This window comes from Cheilinus undulatus, linkage group 11 (genome assembly GCF_018320785.1).
Source record: "Cheilinus undulatus linkage group 11, ASM1832078v1, whole genome shotgun sequence".
NCBI classification, from domain to species: Eukaryota; Metazoa; Chordata; class Actinopteri; order Labriformes; family Labridae; genus Cheilinus; species Cheilinus undulatus.
This window is the reverse complement of record NC_054875.1, coordinates 30466468-30485414: the sequence shown is the minus strand read 5'-3', so window position 1 is coordinate 30485414 and position 18947 is coordinate 30466468. Positions and strand designations below refer to the sequence as shown.

General features: G+C 41.3%; 1 protein-coding gene across 13 annotated transcripts in view; it reads left to right on the top strand.

The window, feature by feature from the left end:
- Positions 1–18947, top strand: part of LOC121517204 (membrane-associated guanylate kinase, WW and PDZ domain-containing protein 1-like) — a 163635-nt gene that overhangs the window by 126585 nt on the left and 18103 nt on the right. For all 13 annotated transcript variants that reach the window (XM_041798783.1, XM_041798782.1, XM_041798779.1 and 10 more), the window contains 5 exons: positions 5879–5913; positions 12256–12511; positions 16314–16405; positions 18244–18439; positions 18618–18920. In XM_041798783.1, the coding sequence (XP_041654717.1) occupies positions 5879–5913; positions 12256–12511; positions 16314–16405; positions 18244–18439; positions 18618–18920 (882 nt within the window). The remainder of the gene's footprint in view (positions 1–5878; positions 5914–12255; positions 12512–16313; positions 16406–18243; positions 18440–18617; positions 18921–18947) is intronic.

Sequence of the window (18947 nt, the reverse complement as noted above, 5' to 3'; positions counted from 1 at the left end):
GAGTGATATTGGTTTTACAGGGCTGATTGGATACCAATTATAGATAATGGCTATTTTGAATCATAAAATGCAGATACAGATAATCAGGCAAATGCTTACCGTCAGCCTCAATAATTGGCCAGGCACGTTCGTCAACTCTGTTGTTAAGGCAATCTTCAACGTCTCTCCTCACATTATGAAGCAAATGTGCCTAACGTGGAAAACACCCTAAGAGCTGGCTACTTTTGTGAGTGTCAGGAGCCAGCTCCTGCTCTGGAGACGATTTTGTTTTTTTTTTTTTTCATTTTGTTGTATGAAAAATGCAAGATGGTACTAAATGAGAAGCTGTTTGGGAGATGAAAGAGCAATACTTACTGAGACAAATCACCTGGATCTCTTAAAAGAGTCACGATTACCCTTCACTCCCAGCAAGGCTGGACTTAAAAAAGGCCATGCTTGTGGTTTACATCAAATACAGCACATCATGTCATTCAGTCATTCACATATAACATTCCAGATGAAGGTATCCTGGACCAACTCTGAATGCAGTCTGAGCCATTAGATATCAAACTGTTTTTCATATGCATTAGGTGTGTCCAGACAAAGCAATTGGTATCCAAATGCACAAAAACAAATATAAATCCTGGGGAATGAATTGTATAAACTATTGTATAAAGACTTACTTTTAACACATCCAGATGGGTTTTTTCAAAATGAGGGAATATTCACATTTTTTATCGTCAAGCTGCACAAAATTCTACAGTTTTAGATGCTGTAGTTAATGTTTTTATGAACATTTTCATGCCTAGCCTCTCTGAAATGTGTAAAGCAAGTGTGATTTGCAGGATCCATTTTTATCACTGTGACTTTACAACACCCTCACACTCTCTCAAGCTTCATGTGTGAATATCTACCTGTTATAAAGATCCATTCTCTCTCGGAGCTTCGTCACAATTTTTAGCTAATAAATTTTTTAAAGACAACATCTGGCGTTTTCACACTCCCCCTGTAAAGGAGGCCAGGCCAGCCATGACTCCTCCATCTTGTCTTTCTCACCGTTGTTGCCATGACAATCATGTACAGCGCTCCTGTCCCCTGAGAGTCAGAGAGAAAAAGAGACTAGATGAAAAGATGGAAAAGGAGTAGAGGAAATGAATGTAGAGGAATGAAATCTGTTGGAAACAGGACGATGACAAGGATCAAACGATATAATCCAGATAAAATAAAGAGTGGGAGTAGGAGCGGATATGGGACAATAGTTTAAGTAGAACAAGGACAAATGTTTGCAGGTTGGGCATGGCAAAAGGGCACATTACTCATGTTGCAGCCTGATTACAATGAATATAGAAAGCTGGAGGTAGGACTATTCTCTGGCTGAATGTGTGTGGGCTCTGCAAGGCCACAGCTTCAGCAGCAAACACGTGGCCACTCATAGAGCTTCAGAGTCAGTTTGAAAAGCTTGGATTTTTTTTCTCTCCTGTTGCTCCAGGATGACAAAATAACCCCAACACTTACACTCACACACACATTTGTGACTGCATAACATTGCCCAAACATTGCTCTGTGTTTTTGCATGCATGATTTTGGAAATTGAATCCTTATTTCATAATAGACTAGTAGCATCTATTTTTCGAGGCTAATCAGGCTTTTCAGAAGACTGGGAGGACAAACACTATTGTTGATTGATGATACCAACTAATTATTGAGGCCCCAGGTGTTTGGACTGTCTGCTTCAGTATTTCCCTCATTTGCACATATCTTTTTTTAATTCTGTCTCTTATTATAGTTTTCTGTGTACTGTAAAAGAAGCTAAGAAGCATCCTCCTCCACACTGGTGCTTAGGTCACCAAACAAGTGACGGCGCTCGCTTTCACATCCAATTTGTTTACTTCCCGTCTCATTTGAATGATAATGGTCACCGTCTCAGTAATTCTGGGAGAAGGTTGCCCAGCGATAATAGAATCAGCCCTTTAAACCGCTGTTGCATCCTCAGTGATCAATTCAGAGTCTTCAAAATGAAGCAGCTTTCTTAAGCAGAGCTCTACTGTCATTCAGCTGTGTGAAAAATATCAGGATTATTGCAGCGCTGCATAATGTAAATGCAAGTGTGTGCCTGCATAAATAGACCCTCACCTACTTGCATATTTCTCTGCATTGATATTACATCTGTATATAGCATGCATGAATTCATAGAAGCTTCTACACAGTGGCGTGTGTGCAGGAACATGCCATTCCCATATTTGCTGCACTGAGCTCCTGCTGCTCATAAATGTTACATTCAGCTGGATTCGATCAACTCTGAATTACACGTATACATCAGCATCACAATGTCGGAGTCAGTTCAGCAGATTCAGACTGCAGCGTGCATCAAGATGCGTTCAAACTGAGCAGCATGTAAATCAGCTGGTCCAGCTGACACCGTGGATTAAAGTAGAGTTGAGGTCAAAACACGTCCGTTACTTGAATCTTTATTCCCCTTCAGCTCTAACTCAAAGTTACCAACCATATGGACATGGTTTAATTAAATTTCTACATGCTTGATGCTAATTATGTCGACCTTGTTGCAAGTTTGACGCTTTACAAAGGGTTTTTTAAAGTGAAAGGCTCCCACTGACCTCCAACAGTGTGGACTCCTGATTCAGATAACCTCCTGTTGTAGAGGCAAACACTTACCAATGACACCTGACCTTCACGTGTGTATGCTTCCTGTGTCAAAAACACACATGCTGAGACATTCGTCAGCCTTTCAACAGCCAATATGATCCTCTTGGACTCAATAATCTAAAGAAGAGAGAGGAAAAGTGAGGGAGGGAAAATAGGGGAGGATAAATTATGAATTGTGTGGAGAGAGGGGCTTGCAGCAACAGAGAGTTTTAACATTTAATGATTTTTTGCCAATGCAGCAGAAAGAGGCTAAGATGGATGCTTGCATGTTGTTGCATGTCTTTCCATTATACTTTCAGGAGGGTTTTTTTTCCTCATTTTTGTGCGTGCAGGGCTTCAGATGTTGCAGGAAAGGAAATTGTTTTAAAAATAGATGCTGTAATGGATCAGAGGTGTGGCTGTAATGTAAATGTGCTCGTATCTAACAAAAAAGAGCTTCAGCTGCAGCTGCTGCCTACAGAGCGACTTGATTCCAATGGCAACAGAAACTCTTTGTCCCAATCCTGCTTCATGTCCTTCATGCATTCATTTTTTAAATTATTGTCTTTTGCTGTAATAAATAAAACGAAAGGATGCTCCAGGAACTTGGAAATGTGGAGTTTGATCATACATGTTGATGCCTTTGAGGATAAAGGGAGCCTTACCTAAAGTTTAAATGAAAGGTGGGCAATTAATCAAATTTAGATTAAATGGCAATATAGCCTATTGCAAATCACAGAAGGTAGAATATTTCTTTAACTAAAAAGTGTCTAAATAGCAGTTTTATACACTCTCTTGCAGCCGAGGTGCACTCAGGTGTGCGTTTTTTCTTACTTTCCTTATTTTTGCTTGTATTTTTTTTGTATTAAAATGGATGTTAAATAAAAAAAATGACCACTCCCTTCAATTAAACAATTCATATCACATTTGCAATACAAGTGAAACTAATTGCAATTAGACCATTTTTCAAAACCTTTCAGCCCTAGTTTCAACTACCTAGTATTGTTGGTTGTAATATAGAATGATTTATCGCTTGTGTTTGTTGAAAAACAAATACAATGAGGAACTTAAAAAATAATCACATATTTATTCACAACTGTAATAAGAGGGGTCTGTCTGAGACTGTAGCTCTCCAGCGCCCTCTCTCACAGATGGTTATGTTTATGGGTTATATAGGTTATAGGGTTAGGGTCCCAAGAGTAAAAGGTCAAACACTTGACAGCTGATTAAAAAAGTTTAATGAAGCCGAGCAAACAGCGTGCTTAGAGGAACAAAGCTTGTCCTCCATGATAACATCAGCAACATAGCAAACTTAACTTTTTAGCTCTGTTAGCTACGAAGCTACAGCTCACAAAGCTCATAGTTGTCTACTGATGAAACTATGAAGCTAACATAGCCACATAAGCTCGTAACTATGTTGTCTTTGTGTCCTGAATAGCAATGTGACCTTTAGTTACATTGGTTAAAGCTCACATTGCTAAAGCTAACATAGCTATATTGGCTTACATAGTAAAGTTAACTATGTAGCTAGCGTAGCTATGCAAGTTTAGGTAAGGCTTACCTTAACTATGTAGCTAAAGCTCATGAAGCTCATGGATGTCTAATTATGAAGCTACAAAGCTATGTTATCTATGTTGCTTATGTAGCTACATTAGCTTCAGCTTTGTTTGCTAAAGATCAAGTTGCTAAAGCTAACATTGCATTGGCGTACATATTAAGGTTAACTATGTAGCTAGTGTAGCTATGCAAGCTTTAGCAAAGGCTTGTATGGTAACATTAATTAAATAGTAAAACTTCATGAAGCTCATGTAGCTACGGTATCTGTGTAGCTTATGTAGCTATGTTTGCTTCAACTTTTTTTGCTAAAGCTCAAGTTGCTAAAGCTAACTTAGTTATATTGGTCTATGTAGTAAGGTTAACTACATAGCTGGCGTAACAATGTTAGCTCTAGCAAAAGCAAACGAATCTTAAGCAAGTCACTGTTTGGGTACCTCAACCTTTTGGCTTTCCACAATCAAGAATGCAATATAACTGTGATTAGATGATAAGTGTGTTACACTTATTTTGTCCATAGGTTTTGTCATGTAAATGTTTCGGTTGTGATATTTTGCCTGTGAAAGCAGTTCTTGCTGTTTATTCATTGTCATTGTATGCCTTTTTTCCATATTTATGTTTTATTCGCTCATTTATTTCATGTTTTCAAAGTTTTCAAGTCTGGTAAATGAATGCAATGCAGATGCTGTAAAACCAGTGAGTAATTGTGTTTAATAATCGTTTTCTAATATCCTTTTTAAAGAATCTTGAGGATGTTTTTTTGCTTTTATCAAGCAGCTCTTTGTAAATGAAGCTCCATGAAGCAGTTAAACCAGCATGTGGAATTTGATTATACAGGTGTTGATGCCTTTGAGGATAAAGAAAGTCTAACTGGATGAATAAATGAAATGTTGGGTTGTGATTTATATGAAAAGAATGCTGTAGATTGGGACTGTAGATTATTCCCTACACTGGTATGCTGTGAATCCTCTCCCCTGACAACCAGCGCTGAGTATTAATATTTCATTAGCACAAATGAGATTGATCTTCTCGGTGACTCTTCAGAGTGTTAACTGGTATATAAGAGAGAGAGGGTGAGAGAGGGAGATCAAGTCATGGTGCACAGAAGAAGAAAAAGAAGAGGAGGGGGAGGGACGACGAAAAAAAGGCAAAGGGAGAAGATCGGCTTCTCCGTGTGAGCCTTGAGCAAAGCAGAGGAGCGAAGAGGAGTGGAAACAGCTCTGTAGATACTCAAAGGACGTGCATAGTGAGGCACAGGCTCAGGCTTTTCCTTTTGATATGATGCTCAGGCTGCTGTGGTTGAGATTCTGCTGGAGACAGCTGGGAGGAGAGGAGAGGGGTGGGGGTGTAGATGTTTGTTGGGACCTGTAGCTCTGACCAGCAGCCTGGTGCTTCTGCAGCAGCCTCCCGCCTAATGCAGATAGATCAGCTGCTCCTCTTCTAATAGCACGGGTGAGAGCGCTGAGGGGGAGGAGATCAGTTGGATTAGCGCACAGCCTAGCGCAGTGTGTTGCTCAGAGAGAGAAAGCAACAGAGAGCAGGAGGGAGGAGGAGGAGGGAGTCAGGCCAGTTTGAGCTCTGCTCTGCAGCAGGAACCAGGGTCCACACGTCCGTCCTGGGGATTTTTTTTTAAACCGAGGGGACAAGGGAGAGCACAGCAGGTCATTAATGCTCTCTCTGTCTCTCTGCCGATGTTTTGCAGGCGTGGTGCCAGCCAAGAGGAGTCCAAAGCTGGTGGTGAGTACAGTGATCTTCAGCTTCATTTGTTTGTGTGCATGTTAAATCTAGAGTGGAAGGAGAGCTATTTAAAGAACAAAAGCTGTGAAGATGTGATATCCAACTCTTACTCTGTTCAGCATCCAGAGCTGCTGTCATCTTTCTTCTTCAGTTCTTCCTCCATCTGTCACTTAGACTTCTTTCTTCTATTGTTTCCCTCCTCTGTGTTGTCATTTCTTCTCACTTTAAACGCCCTCCATCCTGCCACGCTGCCATCCTGTGACCGATTAAGCAGAGTAGTGTAACAGTGACCAGCTGTCAGGAGGGGGCACACAGCCTCGACTGAGCGGAGATGAGAGAGAGGCATTAAAGCAGAGATAGAACAAAAACAGAGGATAAGGGAAGGAGGAATACCAGCGTGGAGATAGTTTGTCCCACTACAATGAATCACAGTGAAAGCCGGCGGACACAGAGGACGCAACGAGGCTAACAGACAAGGGGAAGGGGTGCAGTGACGACACGGTGAGCTGGATACAAAGCAAAAGGAGAGTTGGGGAAGCTGGAGGAGAGATTGCAACAGATTGCAATGTGACTTGTGACAGATAAGAGAGGACAGGGAGCGAGTGTTTGAGAGAGGAGAGCGAGGGGTCTCTTAAGGGACAGTGTAGTTATTCAGGAGTTTAAAGAGCAGACGCCTCCTCGTTTTTACAACTCATCTTAAATGGATGAAAAAATCAATAGACGCTCAGAGGAGATGCCGGTGCAGCTTTAAATTACAGTCACCCTAATTCACCCCTGGAGAGGCATTGAGTTTTAGAAGAAGGACGTTTCCTTAGGACTCCAGCAAGGTCAGTGATGGCTTCAATTCCCAACCCTTTAGCAAGAAAAACCACTGTCCCCTGCCATTAATATCCCTCCCTGCATCTGTTTGAAAATAAGAATTAGGATTATTTTAAAATGGCATCAGTCAGGGCTGATACTATTCAGGTCACATGGCATGGTGATGGAGGATGGGTGGGCATTTTAAGGGTCGATTTGCACCAATAGTGGCACTGCCTGTGTGTCACTTTGGATAAGCTTTCCAGCCAGGAAAAGCTGTCCCCCCCTCCCTCTGTGTGATGTCAGTGAAATGTCACGCCACATGCGACTTTGTGTGAGCCCACAACAACCATTTTGCCTCCAGTTCGAAGTCCAAATAAATGCTCACAGTAAACTCGCGTATGCAAAAGAGGCTCCGCTGTCTTAAGCCATTAAGCAAGTCTCTGGTGATCAAATGAGAAGTCAATTTTGCATGGCTGTTGTCCTCATTAAGAAGCATTACTGGGAATATTTGACCGTTCATCTCGTACAGTGTGATGAATGAGACGCTGGGAGACCGCTCTGTGACTCCTCCACCAGCTCCTCGGCTGGTTTATTATTCATGTGGGATAAAACAAAGGGATGGAGTTGTCATTTGGGCGTCAGTAATTGCATTTTCTCAGTGGGGCTCATTTGTCATAACGTTGAGAAGGGTTCTGTTACATGCATCTGAAAAAAATACCATGGTGATATGTTTATTTTCTGGGCCCAATCTTAGAAGAAAGATTACGAAATCTCCATGGTGCCACGTGTCTTGATAACTAGAAATAACATTTTAAAACAGGAGTGAAGTGAGCAGACTAAACCTAGCACCTAAACCTTGCAGTTGTGTTTTTTCAGCTCGTCCAAAGTTAAGAAACCACTCAGGAAACTGTCAGATCTAACTTTATTTAAAGGGATACTTAAACATTTTGGCAAATTCGCCCATTGCCATAATTCCTATAGTCTTAATAATAGTTATAATCGTTACCTTCAGTTGTCGGTGCAAGCTATTTTTAGATCGGCGCTGCCGAGTTCAGACCTGCTGTGCCAACTTAATGTTAGCAGACGGTATTCCAGCTTTCCCTCATCAAACTCATCAAATACACAATCCAACAACTCCAAAACGCTCTCGTGGACAAGTTGTGACCTACACATTCACCACGCTATGAAATAATCATGGAACATTACGAGACGGTGATGTTTTAAAGCTAAATGCAAAACCGGAACTACACTCCAGACATGGCTGCTGCACTGTGTCACTCCGCCCAGTGGTTTACTCAAGAAATAGTTCTGAGTGTTTGCGTCATGTTTTGTAATGTTACATAATTATACATTATTATTTTAATTATTGAATTCAGGCGTTTCAATAAGACTCATTGCCACAAGCGTATAAAATCAAGGACCTAGCCATGCAGTCTCCCTTTGTCATTCTGAAGAACTTAGTGACTTCAAACGGGGAACTATGATGGATTCTACCTTTGCAATAAGATGTGTCAAATTTCAGCCCTGTTGCATATTCACCAGTCAACTGTAATTGATATTATTATAAAGTGGAAGCATTAAGGAACAACAGCAAATCAGCCACGCTGCAGAAGATCATGTAAAACCACAGGGCGGGGTCAACGACTACTAAGATGCATGGTGCATAAAGTTTGTCAACAGCTGAAGAGTTCTGAACTTCCACTGGCATTAATGAAAGCACAAAAACTGCTGCAGGAACTTCATGGAATGGGATTCAATGGCCAAGCAGCTGCATGCAAGCCTGAAATTACCAGGTCCAATGCCAAGCATCAGAAGGAGTGGTGTAAAGCACTGGACTGTGGAGCAGTGGAAAGTGTTCTGTGGAGTGATGAATCACATGTTTGGCAGTGGTGAGTCTGCGTTTGGTGGATGCCGAGAGAATGTCACCTGCCTGTCTGCATTGTGCCAACTATGAAGTCTGGTGGCGGAGGGATAGTGGTATGGGGCTGTTTTTCAGGGTTTGGGCTAGGCCCCTTATCTCCAGTGAAGAACAATCTTAATTCTTCAGCATACCAAGACAACTGGAACAATGCTATGCTTCCAACTTTTTGGCAACAGTTTGGGGAAGGCCCTTTTCTATTCCAACATGACTGTGTGTCAGTGCACAAAGCAAGGACTATAAAGACATGGTCTGATGAGTACAGTGTGGAATAACATGACTGACACGCACAGAGCCCTAACCTCAACCTCATCAAGCATCTTTGGGATGAACTGGAATGGAGATTGTGAGCCAGGCCTTCTCGACCAACATCAGTGCCTGACCTTATGAATGCTCTACAGAATGAGTAGGCACAAATTCCCACAGAAACACTCCAAAGCAATGTGGAAAGCTCTCCAAGAAGAGTGGAGGTTGTTATAGCTGCAAAAGGGTGTGTGTGTGTGTGTGTGTGTGTGGGGCATATCCTTATTAAATGTATTTAAATACATTAGTCCCTGTTGGTGGATTGGTCAGGTGGCTGAATACTTTTATCCATATAGTGTATATCTTAATATTTTCCTGGACACCCAATACCGGACAATTTATTGATTTGAATTGTCAAAAATTGCTGATGAACTCTCAAACACTGTCTAAATTGTACAAAAAACACTAATGACTTTTATGTATACTGAGAATGTTAAAATTTCTGTACTCTTAATTTCTACATGTTTAACAATGATGAAATTATCTAAATAATCATATCAACAAGAACAGAAACTGAGTATTCTTCAGTCCTATTATACCGTAAAGAGAGAGAGCACACTCTTAATTGTACAAATACATTGGCAACATAGGGAAAGTGGGTGGAACTGGTGAGGAAACCCTTACTCCTTGCCAGTTCCACCCACTAAAAGCTGCTAACGTATTTCTACAATTTAGACAGTGTGTAGGAGTTTGTCTGCAATTTTTGATAATTAAAAACAATAAATTAACCAATGTTTGATGTCTTGGACTTCTATTTTTGTTGCCATGGTATTAAACAGGCAATAGAAATTGTCCTTAACTGAATAAACAAATTAATAATTACCCTTTTAGTCTTGACATTTCAAACTGGTTATCTAAACTAGTCAACTTTCCTTGTATACAAGCACCAGTGGGAGAATTGATTTATTCATGAAGTATGTCCAACTCTGCTTTGGCAGGTGGCAAATGCCCCCTTTGAGTTTGTTCCTACAGAATTAGACTTTCTCCCAGTTTAAGCAAACAATCCAACAAGTTAGCAAGTTGCAAACTAATATGTTGAAAAGTGAAAACATGGACTAAGTTAGAGCTTGATGTGGAGAACGCCCAGTTCAGTTTCAGTCTGACTTAAGTGTGTACATGCAAGTGTAAATTGAGAACCAGCCATAGAATCGAGGTGTATTATTCTGGCTTTGAGAAATTTGACTTGCTGGCCACACTCTAGATTTCTCTCAAATCTTAAAGGGGACATGCTATGCAAAATACACTTTATCTGGCTTTTCTATCAAAAATATGTGCCCCTTGCCTGTCCACAATCTCCCCAGGTACCAGAAAAATCCATTCCCACCCCCCTCTCTTTCTCCAGCTTTCACAAAATATGAGCTGAAACAAGCCCTTTTCAGATTTTCCCCTCATGATGTCATGTGGGGAGTTAGCCCTGCCCCCAGGTTTGGTTGGCCCTCTCTGCGTGGTAGAACGTTCTGCCCTCCTCTCCTGATCCTCCTCTCAGCTAGCAGCTGAAAGGAAGATCAGGAGAGCCACATCCATTTCCTGAGTCAGACGGCTCATTAACATTAAAAGCCATAGACACAGAAACAGCTCATTCTGAGCAGGGCTGAAACAGAGGGGGTTTTTTTAGACATGCAAAATTCAATACTGGAGTGTTTTTTTCAGCAACAAACTTCACAGGCGTGATTTGGGGACCTCTTAGACTAATATAAACTCGTCTTAAAGGGGGAGAATATGTCACTTTTAAGAGTCTTTTGATCTGGCTGGATTCTGCTCCTCGCAGCTTTGTGAATCTTTTCGGGGTGATGAATTGCCAAGTTGCTCCTTATGTTACTCGTATCTCCCATCAAGCGTGTCATTGCAGGCTGGCAGTGTCTGGTTACTTTTTTTTTTTTGGGTCGTCCTTTCTCATTTCATGACAATGGGAAACCAAAATGCTTCCACACCTCAGATTTGAAAGCCACCAGAGCCTCAACAACCTCTATCTGTTCTCCCTCACCACTCTTAGCATCCAGCATTTTTTTGCTGTTACATCAAGCCAGTGAGTGGTGCAAAGGATGATGGGTGCGCAAGGGCCAATGGTGACTGTAGTGTCCACTTCCATTCGCTCTGCTTCGCTAAATAACTGCACTTTTTGCCCTGAAGACCTATGATTTGAAATCAGTATATGTCCACAATGGTATTGAAATGCTTCTGCGTATAACGCAAAAATACTGTTCCATCTAATCATATTGGGTTACTCTTGCCAAGTGTTGGGGAGGGCAAATTGGGCTTAAAATCAGGCTTGAAATCATAAAGTGTGTAGCCAGACTTGGTCTGCCTGGTTCAGTCCTGAATCCATCGACTTCTTCCTTTCAAGGTGACTGCAATTTTTCAGGACTTCTGGTGCAGCTACTGTGGAAGGACTTCCAGATAAGACTTTGGTTCTGTGCATTACACTGTACCTTGTCAGCATTCCAACCAGCTTTTTTCAGAGCTAAAATGGATTTGATGTTAAGAAATAACATGAAAGGAGGATTGTTTGTCTCCTTTTTATGCAGATATGTAGAATTTGTTTTGTTAATTGCCAATAAAAGATACTATGTATATTTATAAGAATACTTCTGTTACCAAAATCTGGTCCTTAGTTTCTGTCTGACTTTTGTTTTTATCAGTCATTAGATTAGCCTCATTAAGACAATTTTGGAGAGTACTTGCTGTCAAATTGAGCAGTAGTTGATCTAAGCCCTGCTTAATGTGAACAACAGAACTTAGTTTCCTTGTAGCTCTGACAATTACTTTAAGCAATATTCAGTTAAATAAGCAGCAACACAAATCTTTCCTCCACCCACAAGTATTCCCTGTTTTCAGTTGGAAGATTTTACAATTTACAAATTTTACAAATCCCTGTTTGATTTGTAAGATCAACCTTGATTCTCTGCACACGTTTTAATTCATTGCACCATCTGCAATAAACACAGAATGACTGGAAGCATAAAGGGCGATATCTTTGTTCATTAAAATTCCCACACATATCTATTCGTCTTTGTATGGAAACCATGGAAACCAAGTCAATCCTCCTCACACTCCAGCAGATGTTTTTATAGTGAGACATTTTCTACAGCAATGTCTCAAAAAGATAACCTTGGATGCTTTTTCTTGCTTTGTCCTCCATCAACACTTTTCTCACATCTCCCTTTTCCCCCATATCTCACACTTCTGACTGACTTACTTATCACTCGCTTTTCTCTTCTCTCTCTCTCTCTCTACTACCTTCCTCTCCTGCTCATATCCACCCCCATCCTTTCAACACGTACACCTCTCATAAACTCTTCTTTTTTTTTCTGTCCACCCAGCACCAGTTGGAAAGGAAAGACAGCCAGAGCAGCTCCCAGCACAGTGTGTGCAGCCATCGCAGCACCCACACCGATTCTCCCAGCCACCCACCCTCTGCCATGCCCAGTGAGGTTGTGGCTCCCACTCCTGCTGCCCCCACCCAGCCTCTACCAGGCCTGCCCCCTCAGGACCCTGCAGATGGCACCCTCACCCTCCAGAAGAAGCCCGACCCCTTTAAGATCTGGGCGCAGTCCAGGAGTATGTACGAGAGCCGACGTGAGTAGAATCCTTTTAAAAGTTATTAGAGGAATTGAAATGTTCTGCTGACTTTAAGGTTTAAAGGTTTATCTCAAGTTGAATGAAAGACTCTTTAACCTTCTGCTATAGTTAGAAATGGCTGGAGATTATTGGGCGGGAGGTGTGATGGCTTTAACACATTGTGGAAAGGTCTCCTTAATCTTGTGTAGATCTTAGGGTACTGAAAAGTAGGTATTAGGGATGCATCGATGCATCTTCTCAACACTGGTAGTGGTGATTTTGACCCTGTTGACAGACACATAGTAGACTTAAAGCAAAGGTTTTTACCTGTTGGACAAACTCTGTTCTGTTTTTGTGGTCAAACATGAGAGAAAATGGTGGTATTTCAGTCAGCAACACTTTGACAAGAAACACACATGATTTGTGATTAGAAAATGTTCTCTTTTTTAGCAGTTATTAGTTTTCTCTTATTGCTGTTGTTTATATTTGGGGGTGTGGCTGTAGTGGGATCCCCTGCCCTTCCACAAGCCTATGTGAAAAGCATCAAGCAGGAACAGCACATGCTCCTGCTCATCCTATGCCTACAAGGAGAGCAACAACAGAATGACATAAATTAAGGAGGAGGAGCTGGGGTGGAGGAGGGCTGCAGAGGAAGCAGTATAGCATAGCCAGGCTAGAGTGGTTTAAATAACGCAGCATGAGAGCAGTTAGCCAATAGCATGCTAAGAGAGCTGGATGTCAGCTGATGTGGCTTGCTCATATTTACTGAACACTGGCTTGAAATACTGGTCTCTAATACCCTTTAAACTGTAATTAACCTCCAGCCACTAGAGGCTGCTGTGGCTTCGTTAGTGGCCGCTGCCTCCCTGTTTGAGCTTTCCCCAGACGTAAATATAAGAAGCTTAGCAGTTTTGTGTCATATACCAGTTTAAAACTTTTTTTGCAGCAGAGATGTTACACATTTCAGATCATGCAGTCATCCACTGGCATTTTTTTTTTGGATAGTCTACAAAAATCCTACTTTTTTTCATTTTTCATATTAAATATGAGAATGATAGAGAGGTTATAACTCCCTTCAATACATCAATTCCTATCCAGTTTGCAATACAAGTCAAAATGATCAAAATTAGATATTTTCAAAATTGTTCAGCTGTAGTTCTATCTAATATTGTGTTGGTTATAATATAGAATTATTTATTGTTTGTGTTTGTTGGGAAAAAAAACTAATATAAGGAACTTCAGAAATAATTGCATATCAAAATGCAATTGGGAAAAAAATCACAATTAGATTATTTTATCAAGTCTTTCGGCACTATGCAGCATGACAGCTTTTGAAGTAATAGTTGGAAATAAAGTGGTCTGTAGGCTGTTGAGGATTGAACTCACGTATTACGACCCAGACAGAGTGAATAGAGGACACATAAAAGCACGATTTTGATTTGCAAAGAGGAATGAAGGTTGGCAGAGCTAGCTGCTAACGTTAGCCACACTGTACAGGATGTATTGGGCTCACATCACATAACCGTGTGATGAATTTGACTGTTTTTGAAGTATTTTCTCTTCTTTAGACTAATCTTTTAAACACAATTTAAAATGAGCATTTAGCAAAATGGGAAATAGATGGGGACATCACTTTTGAAAAATCTGACAGATTTATTAGTTCGTAAGGTGAACCATATAATTGTTAGCTGTGATTAATCCTTTTTTTGCCGTTAAAAACAAAAGTTGTTGCTAGTGTCAGCCATAATCTTTACAACTATTAAGTTGGTTGCTACTTTGGAGAAAAAGGGAACAAGAAGATTCTCTTTTGTTGGTCTAATAAGTGTCAGATTGATGGACTAATTTGCTTGCGTCGTTGTCGGCTGTATTCGATTATTTTCCAAAGAAAAAATCTATAATTTCTTTCTAAATAAAATGTTCACACAAAGATGTCATGTATTTCTTCATCTGGGATTGTTGTAGATAAAGTCAAAGCACCTCAGATGAGAATACAGTGTGATCACCACAGAGCGGATCTCTATCCACGTGTTTGCGTCTTTTAATACCTTTGTGGGTGCTTGCTAAACACTCCTGTGCTGACTGAGTCACTACTGATTGTGACGAAAGGTGTATCCAAGAGGGAAGTGTCCTTGAAAACACCAAAGGGCTCACACATAAGTGGTGTGTCAGTCGTACCCACACTCCTTTTGCCTTTCTCTTGACTGCGAAACAGAGAACACTTTTTTGTGTGTGTGCACTAACATCATGCTGTAAAGAGAGGAGGCTAGTCCGCAGTATAAAAACCTCATCATACTTGTATGATCTGCAGTCAAACTGCTTATCTAATGCTATGTTTAAACATGGAGAAAACAGCAGTATCTAAAACCTGAAACTGGAACATCAGGAAGTGCACAGCCCCTCTGTGAGACTCCTCAGGATCATTTGCAGTCAAGGACTATTCTTGTATTATTCATGGGGAAACACTGTAAGGGTGTCAAACCTCTTATTTCCTGTTTCTAATAGAAGAGCCGCAGAGAGAGGGGGTTGATCCTCCAAAATAACAGCTTCACTGGCTTGTTCTGACTGAATATCACCTTTCAGACCAGCTGCTCTTGTACTGGAGTTGATATTTAAAAGTAGGTGTGCTTCGAAATACACCTCTGTGTTCTAAAAGATTCTTTTATGCAGTCTTCAGCAGGTTTGCTGTGTTAGCTTTTCTCTCCAACCAGCCGTGAACATGACGCGTGTTGCAGTGTTGGTTAATAATCATGGCTGCCTGTAGAATCTAGGACTGCTGCTAATTAAATATTAAGAGAGCCCAGAGAGGGCTGCTTTAAGCTGTGACTGTTTGGTATATCTGTTTGATAACCCCTGAAGGAGCTGCAGCTGCTTTTTAAAATCTATGGTGGAGGAGGGGAGACACAAGGGTAAAAGAAGAAGGCAAAGCAATGACAAAGAGACCCAGATTTCACTGTCTGTTACACTTACATGTACAATTTCAGATCCATTGAACACATTAGAAGAGAAGTTTTTCAAAGGCAGGATATCACCTGTACAGTTTTAAGCCACACATCTGTTAGTTAACCGAAGTGTTAGCATCTTTAATGACAACTACATGGGCATATGCTAGTGCAGGCTCAAGTAAAACTCACTGCAGTTTCATTCACACTAGAGGGAACCTAGAAGGTTCAGGCCAGTTGGTTCGCTGCTGTCCTTGCGTGGCAGCCGTGCAGACAGCAGGCAGCGCATGAGGACGTGGCCTGCGCCTCCTGTGTGGACCAGCCCTGCGGGTTGAACAGAATGACACCAAATGGCCCATGTCCTCCTCCGCAATCTGCTCTGATCATGCCAAGATGCTCATGTGTGGGAAATGGTGTTTTTTTTTCCTGTGAGGGAGTAACAGGTGAATGTGAGGCTATGAATATATGTGTAAAAGAGAGGCTTGGTTTTTAAATGAGGAGCTTAAAATAGGAAATGCCGTAAAGCTACTTTTCAGAGGGCAGATCTGAGGGTCTGATGAGGTCACAGCATGAGATTCTGCGGGCTGAGGGAGAATAAGAAGCCAATCTACTCTTAAAAAAGCAGTGAAGGTGTAAGGAGCTGCTGATTCTGCTCCCTTTCACTTCACCATGAGAGAGAAAAAACAGTACTGATCCTCAATACACAAGAGGATGCTAGTTCATAATAATGAGGGAGATCTGATTTGTTGATGAGAACAAACAGTCAGTGATCAGCCCACAAAGATACTAATCAATCGATGCTGACAGGAGCCTGAAGGCATTTGGCAGATTTGGTGGTTGATCTCCATGGAGTACTCTCACTCCTTTCTCTTGTGTTTCAGTGCCAGATTGCCAGGAGCAGGACATTTTCCTTTGGCGGAAGGATACAGGCTTCGGCTTCCGTATCCTGGGAGGAAATGAGCCCGGGGAGCCTGTAAGTATCCCTCACCATTGATTCCCATCAATAGTTCATCACAATAACTGAAATGAAGCAGAAAATATAACCATACAACCATCTATTCCAATGCAGATTTAAAAGTTTCTCAAAGCTTTGTCCTTTTTCTTTTCATGCCTCCTGCTTAGTTCTCCAACTTTCTGCTTTGCTGTTTTGCTTTTCCTTTGAACTGGAGAAGCAGAAAGTCTTAGCACATCAGTCTGACTCTAATCGGAGCTGTTGCTCTCTAGAGGACCATATAGACAGCTTGTTAAGAGAAGCAAAGGCCTTACCCACAATCCCTTTGGTTGTGCGCCACATACTTTTTTCTTAAAAGGCGGGGAGCAAGAGCAAGAGTGTGAGGCAGAAACTGAGGAAGAGAGGGAAAAAAATGGCAGCAGGCTTCAGGTCTAACCCACAGGGGTTACTACTTGTTGTTTGTGCTAAAAAAGCTGGGTGGTTGTTGTGTGCTTGTTTCTGTCAGAGATGTGTGTAGACTCCCACACGATGCATGGAGCACACACGCTTCTTCTCAGTCCCAGTAGGCTGGGTTGGCCTTCATGGTTTCTCCTAATTTCAACCATGGAAATCTTCAAGTATGCAACAGTAGACTGTAAACACAACTGTGTTTCACTGATACATTAAAAATCAGGCAGAGATAAGTCATTGATGGCTGCTGGTTTCGTTTCCTGCTGCTTCAAGACTTTTAATTAGCTGTAATGTTGATTCTTAGAGCTTCTGTGTTCAAATTAGAGATGATACAGCTACAGTATCATCTCACCAAAGTCAGTAATCCCTTCAATATGTCACATTTCTTATTTATGAAAAAAAAATGATATTTATGAAAGACTTTTGAGGCATATCAGAAACAATCAATGTAATGTTTGTACAGCATAGACAGGCATAATCTCATTAATCTTAAGTTTTGTAGCCCAGTAAAGGGGGTTGCCATAAAACAAGGGTGTCAAACTCAGCCTGGACCACATGAGCATTAATTGTGTCCTTGGATTTGTAACAGTGTACACTAAGATTAGAGGAAATCTGCAGTTATGTAATAGCATCGGTTATAATATATCTTTAGCTTTAATTTGTTTTTACATTAAATACATTATCATACATTTTTAAAAACATATTCCAAGATGCTTCTCTTCACTTATCGTTTTGTTTATTTAATTTAAAGATGATGTTTAAATACAACTCCAGACATGAAACTACCACTGTATCAAGTCTTAACCAATCAATTTTACACTCCCCAGACTTGGGTGTAGGTGCCAGTCAGTATGGTTGTGTCAAAGACTAAAACTAAGGAGATTTTGTCTCAATTTTTATTAAGTTAGTTTTTGTAAGCACACTATACAGTTTTAGTTAGTTTTCTTTTTTCAGTAAAGTGTAGTTTTTATTAATGTATTTATTTTACTGTTAAAAAATGGCATTTCATTAAAGGTGTTAATGGAATGACCTGGGATTAGCAGCTAGCCTCTAGTGGACACTCAAGGAACTGCAGTTTTGTGCACTTCAGCACTGGCTTCATTTCACCACTGGAGGTTGTTGCTTGATATAAAGGCCAAAATGCTGGCTCTAAACTGTCCAATGTGAACGAGTGATGTTAAAACAGCCTTTTAAATATCACTTAATACGCTCAGATGCTCAGCTTTGGTCAGTTCTTCCAGGATGTGCTGAGGAATTCTGAGTCTGGCTTATCTTTTACTTACAATCAAGTTAATTCAGGATTGTTTCAGTCACTGTAGTTTTTAAAAAGTGCTATAAGCTTTTCTTTGTGTTTTCCTTTTTTACAAATAAAAAGATACATTTTATTTTTATGTGCTTTCCTTTTCCAGATCTACATTGGGCACATAGTAAAGTATGGGGCAGCAGACGAGGATGGGCGCCTGCGGTCGGGTGATGAGCTCATCTGTGTGGACGGCACAGCGGTGGTCGGCAAGTCTCACCAGCTGGTGGTGCAGCTGATGCAGCAGGCTGCCAAACAGGGCCATGTTAACCTCACGGTCAGACGCAAAAGTCCCGGATATGGAGGTGACACAAGTTTTAAGTGAAAATATGTGCATGTGTAGTTATGCTTGTTGTAATGTTTCATGTAAAGATTATGTAAACAGCTCACTCACTGATAGAGAAGCACCTCCACATCACTCTCAAGTCAAAGAAATGTGTATTAAATGCTTATCTAACCAGTTTGATCTCTTTTCATCTCCAGTGTCAAAAGGTGAAGGTGATGTCCCCCCATCGCCGGCCTCCTCCCATCACAGCAGCACCCAGGCACCTAGCCTGACAGAGGGCAAGCGAACTCCCCAGGGGAGTCAGAACTCTCTCAATACTGTCAGCTCCGGCAGCGGATCCACCAGTGGTATAGGCAGCGGGGGCGGAGGAGGCAGCGGGAGCGCGGTGGTGCCCGCCTCACTGCAGCCGTACGACGTGGAGATCCAGCGAGGAGAAAATGAGGGCTTCGGTTTTGTCATCGTATCATCTGTTTCCAGGCCTGATGCAGGCACGACATTCGGTAAGTGAGGCTGACGGAGCCAGAGCT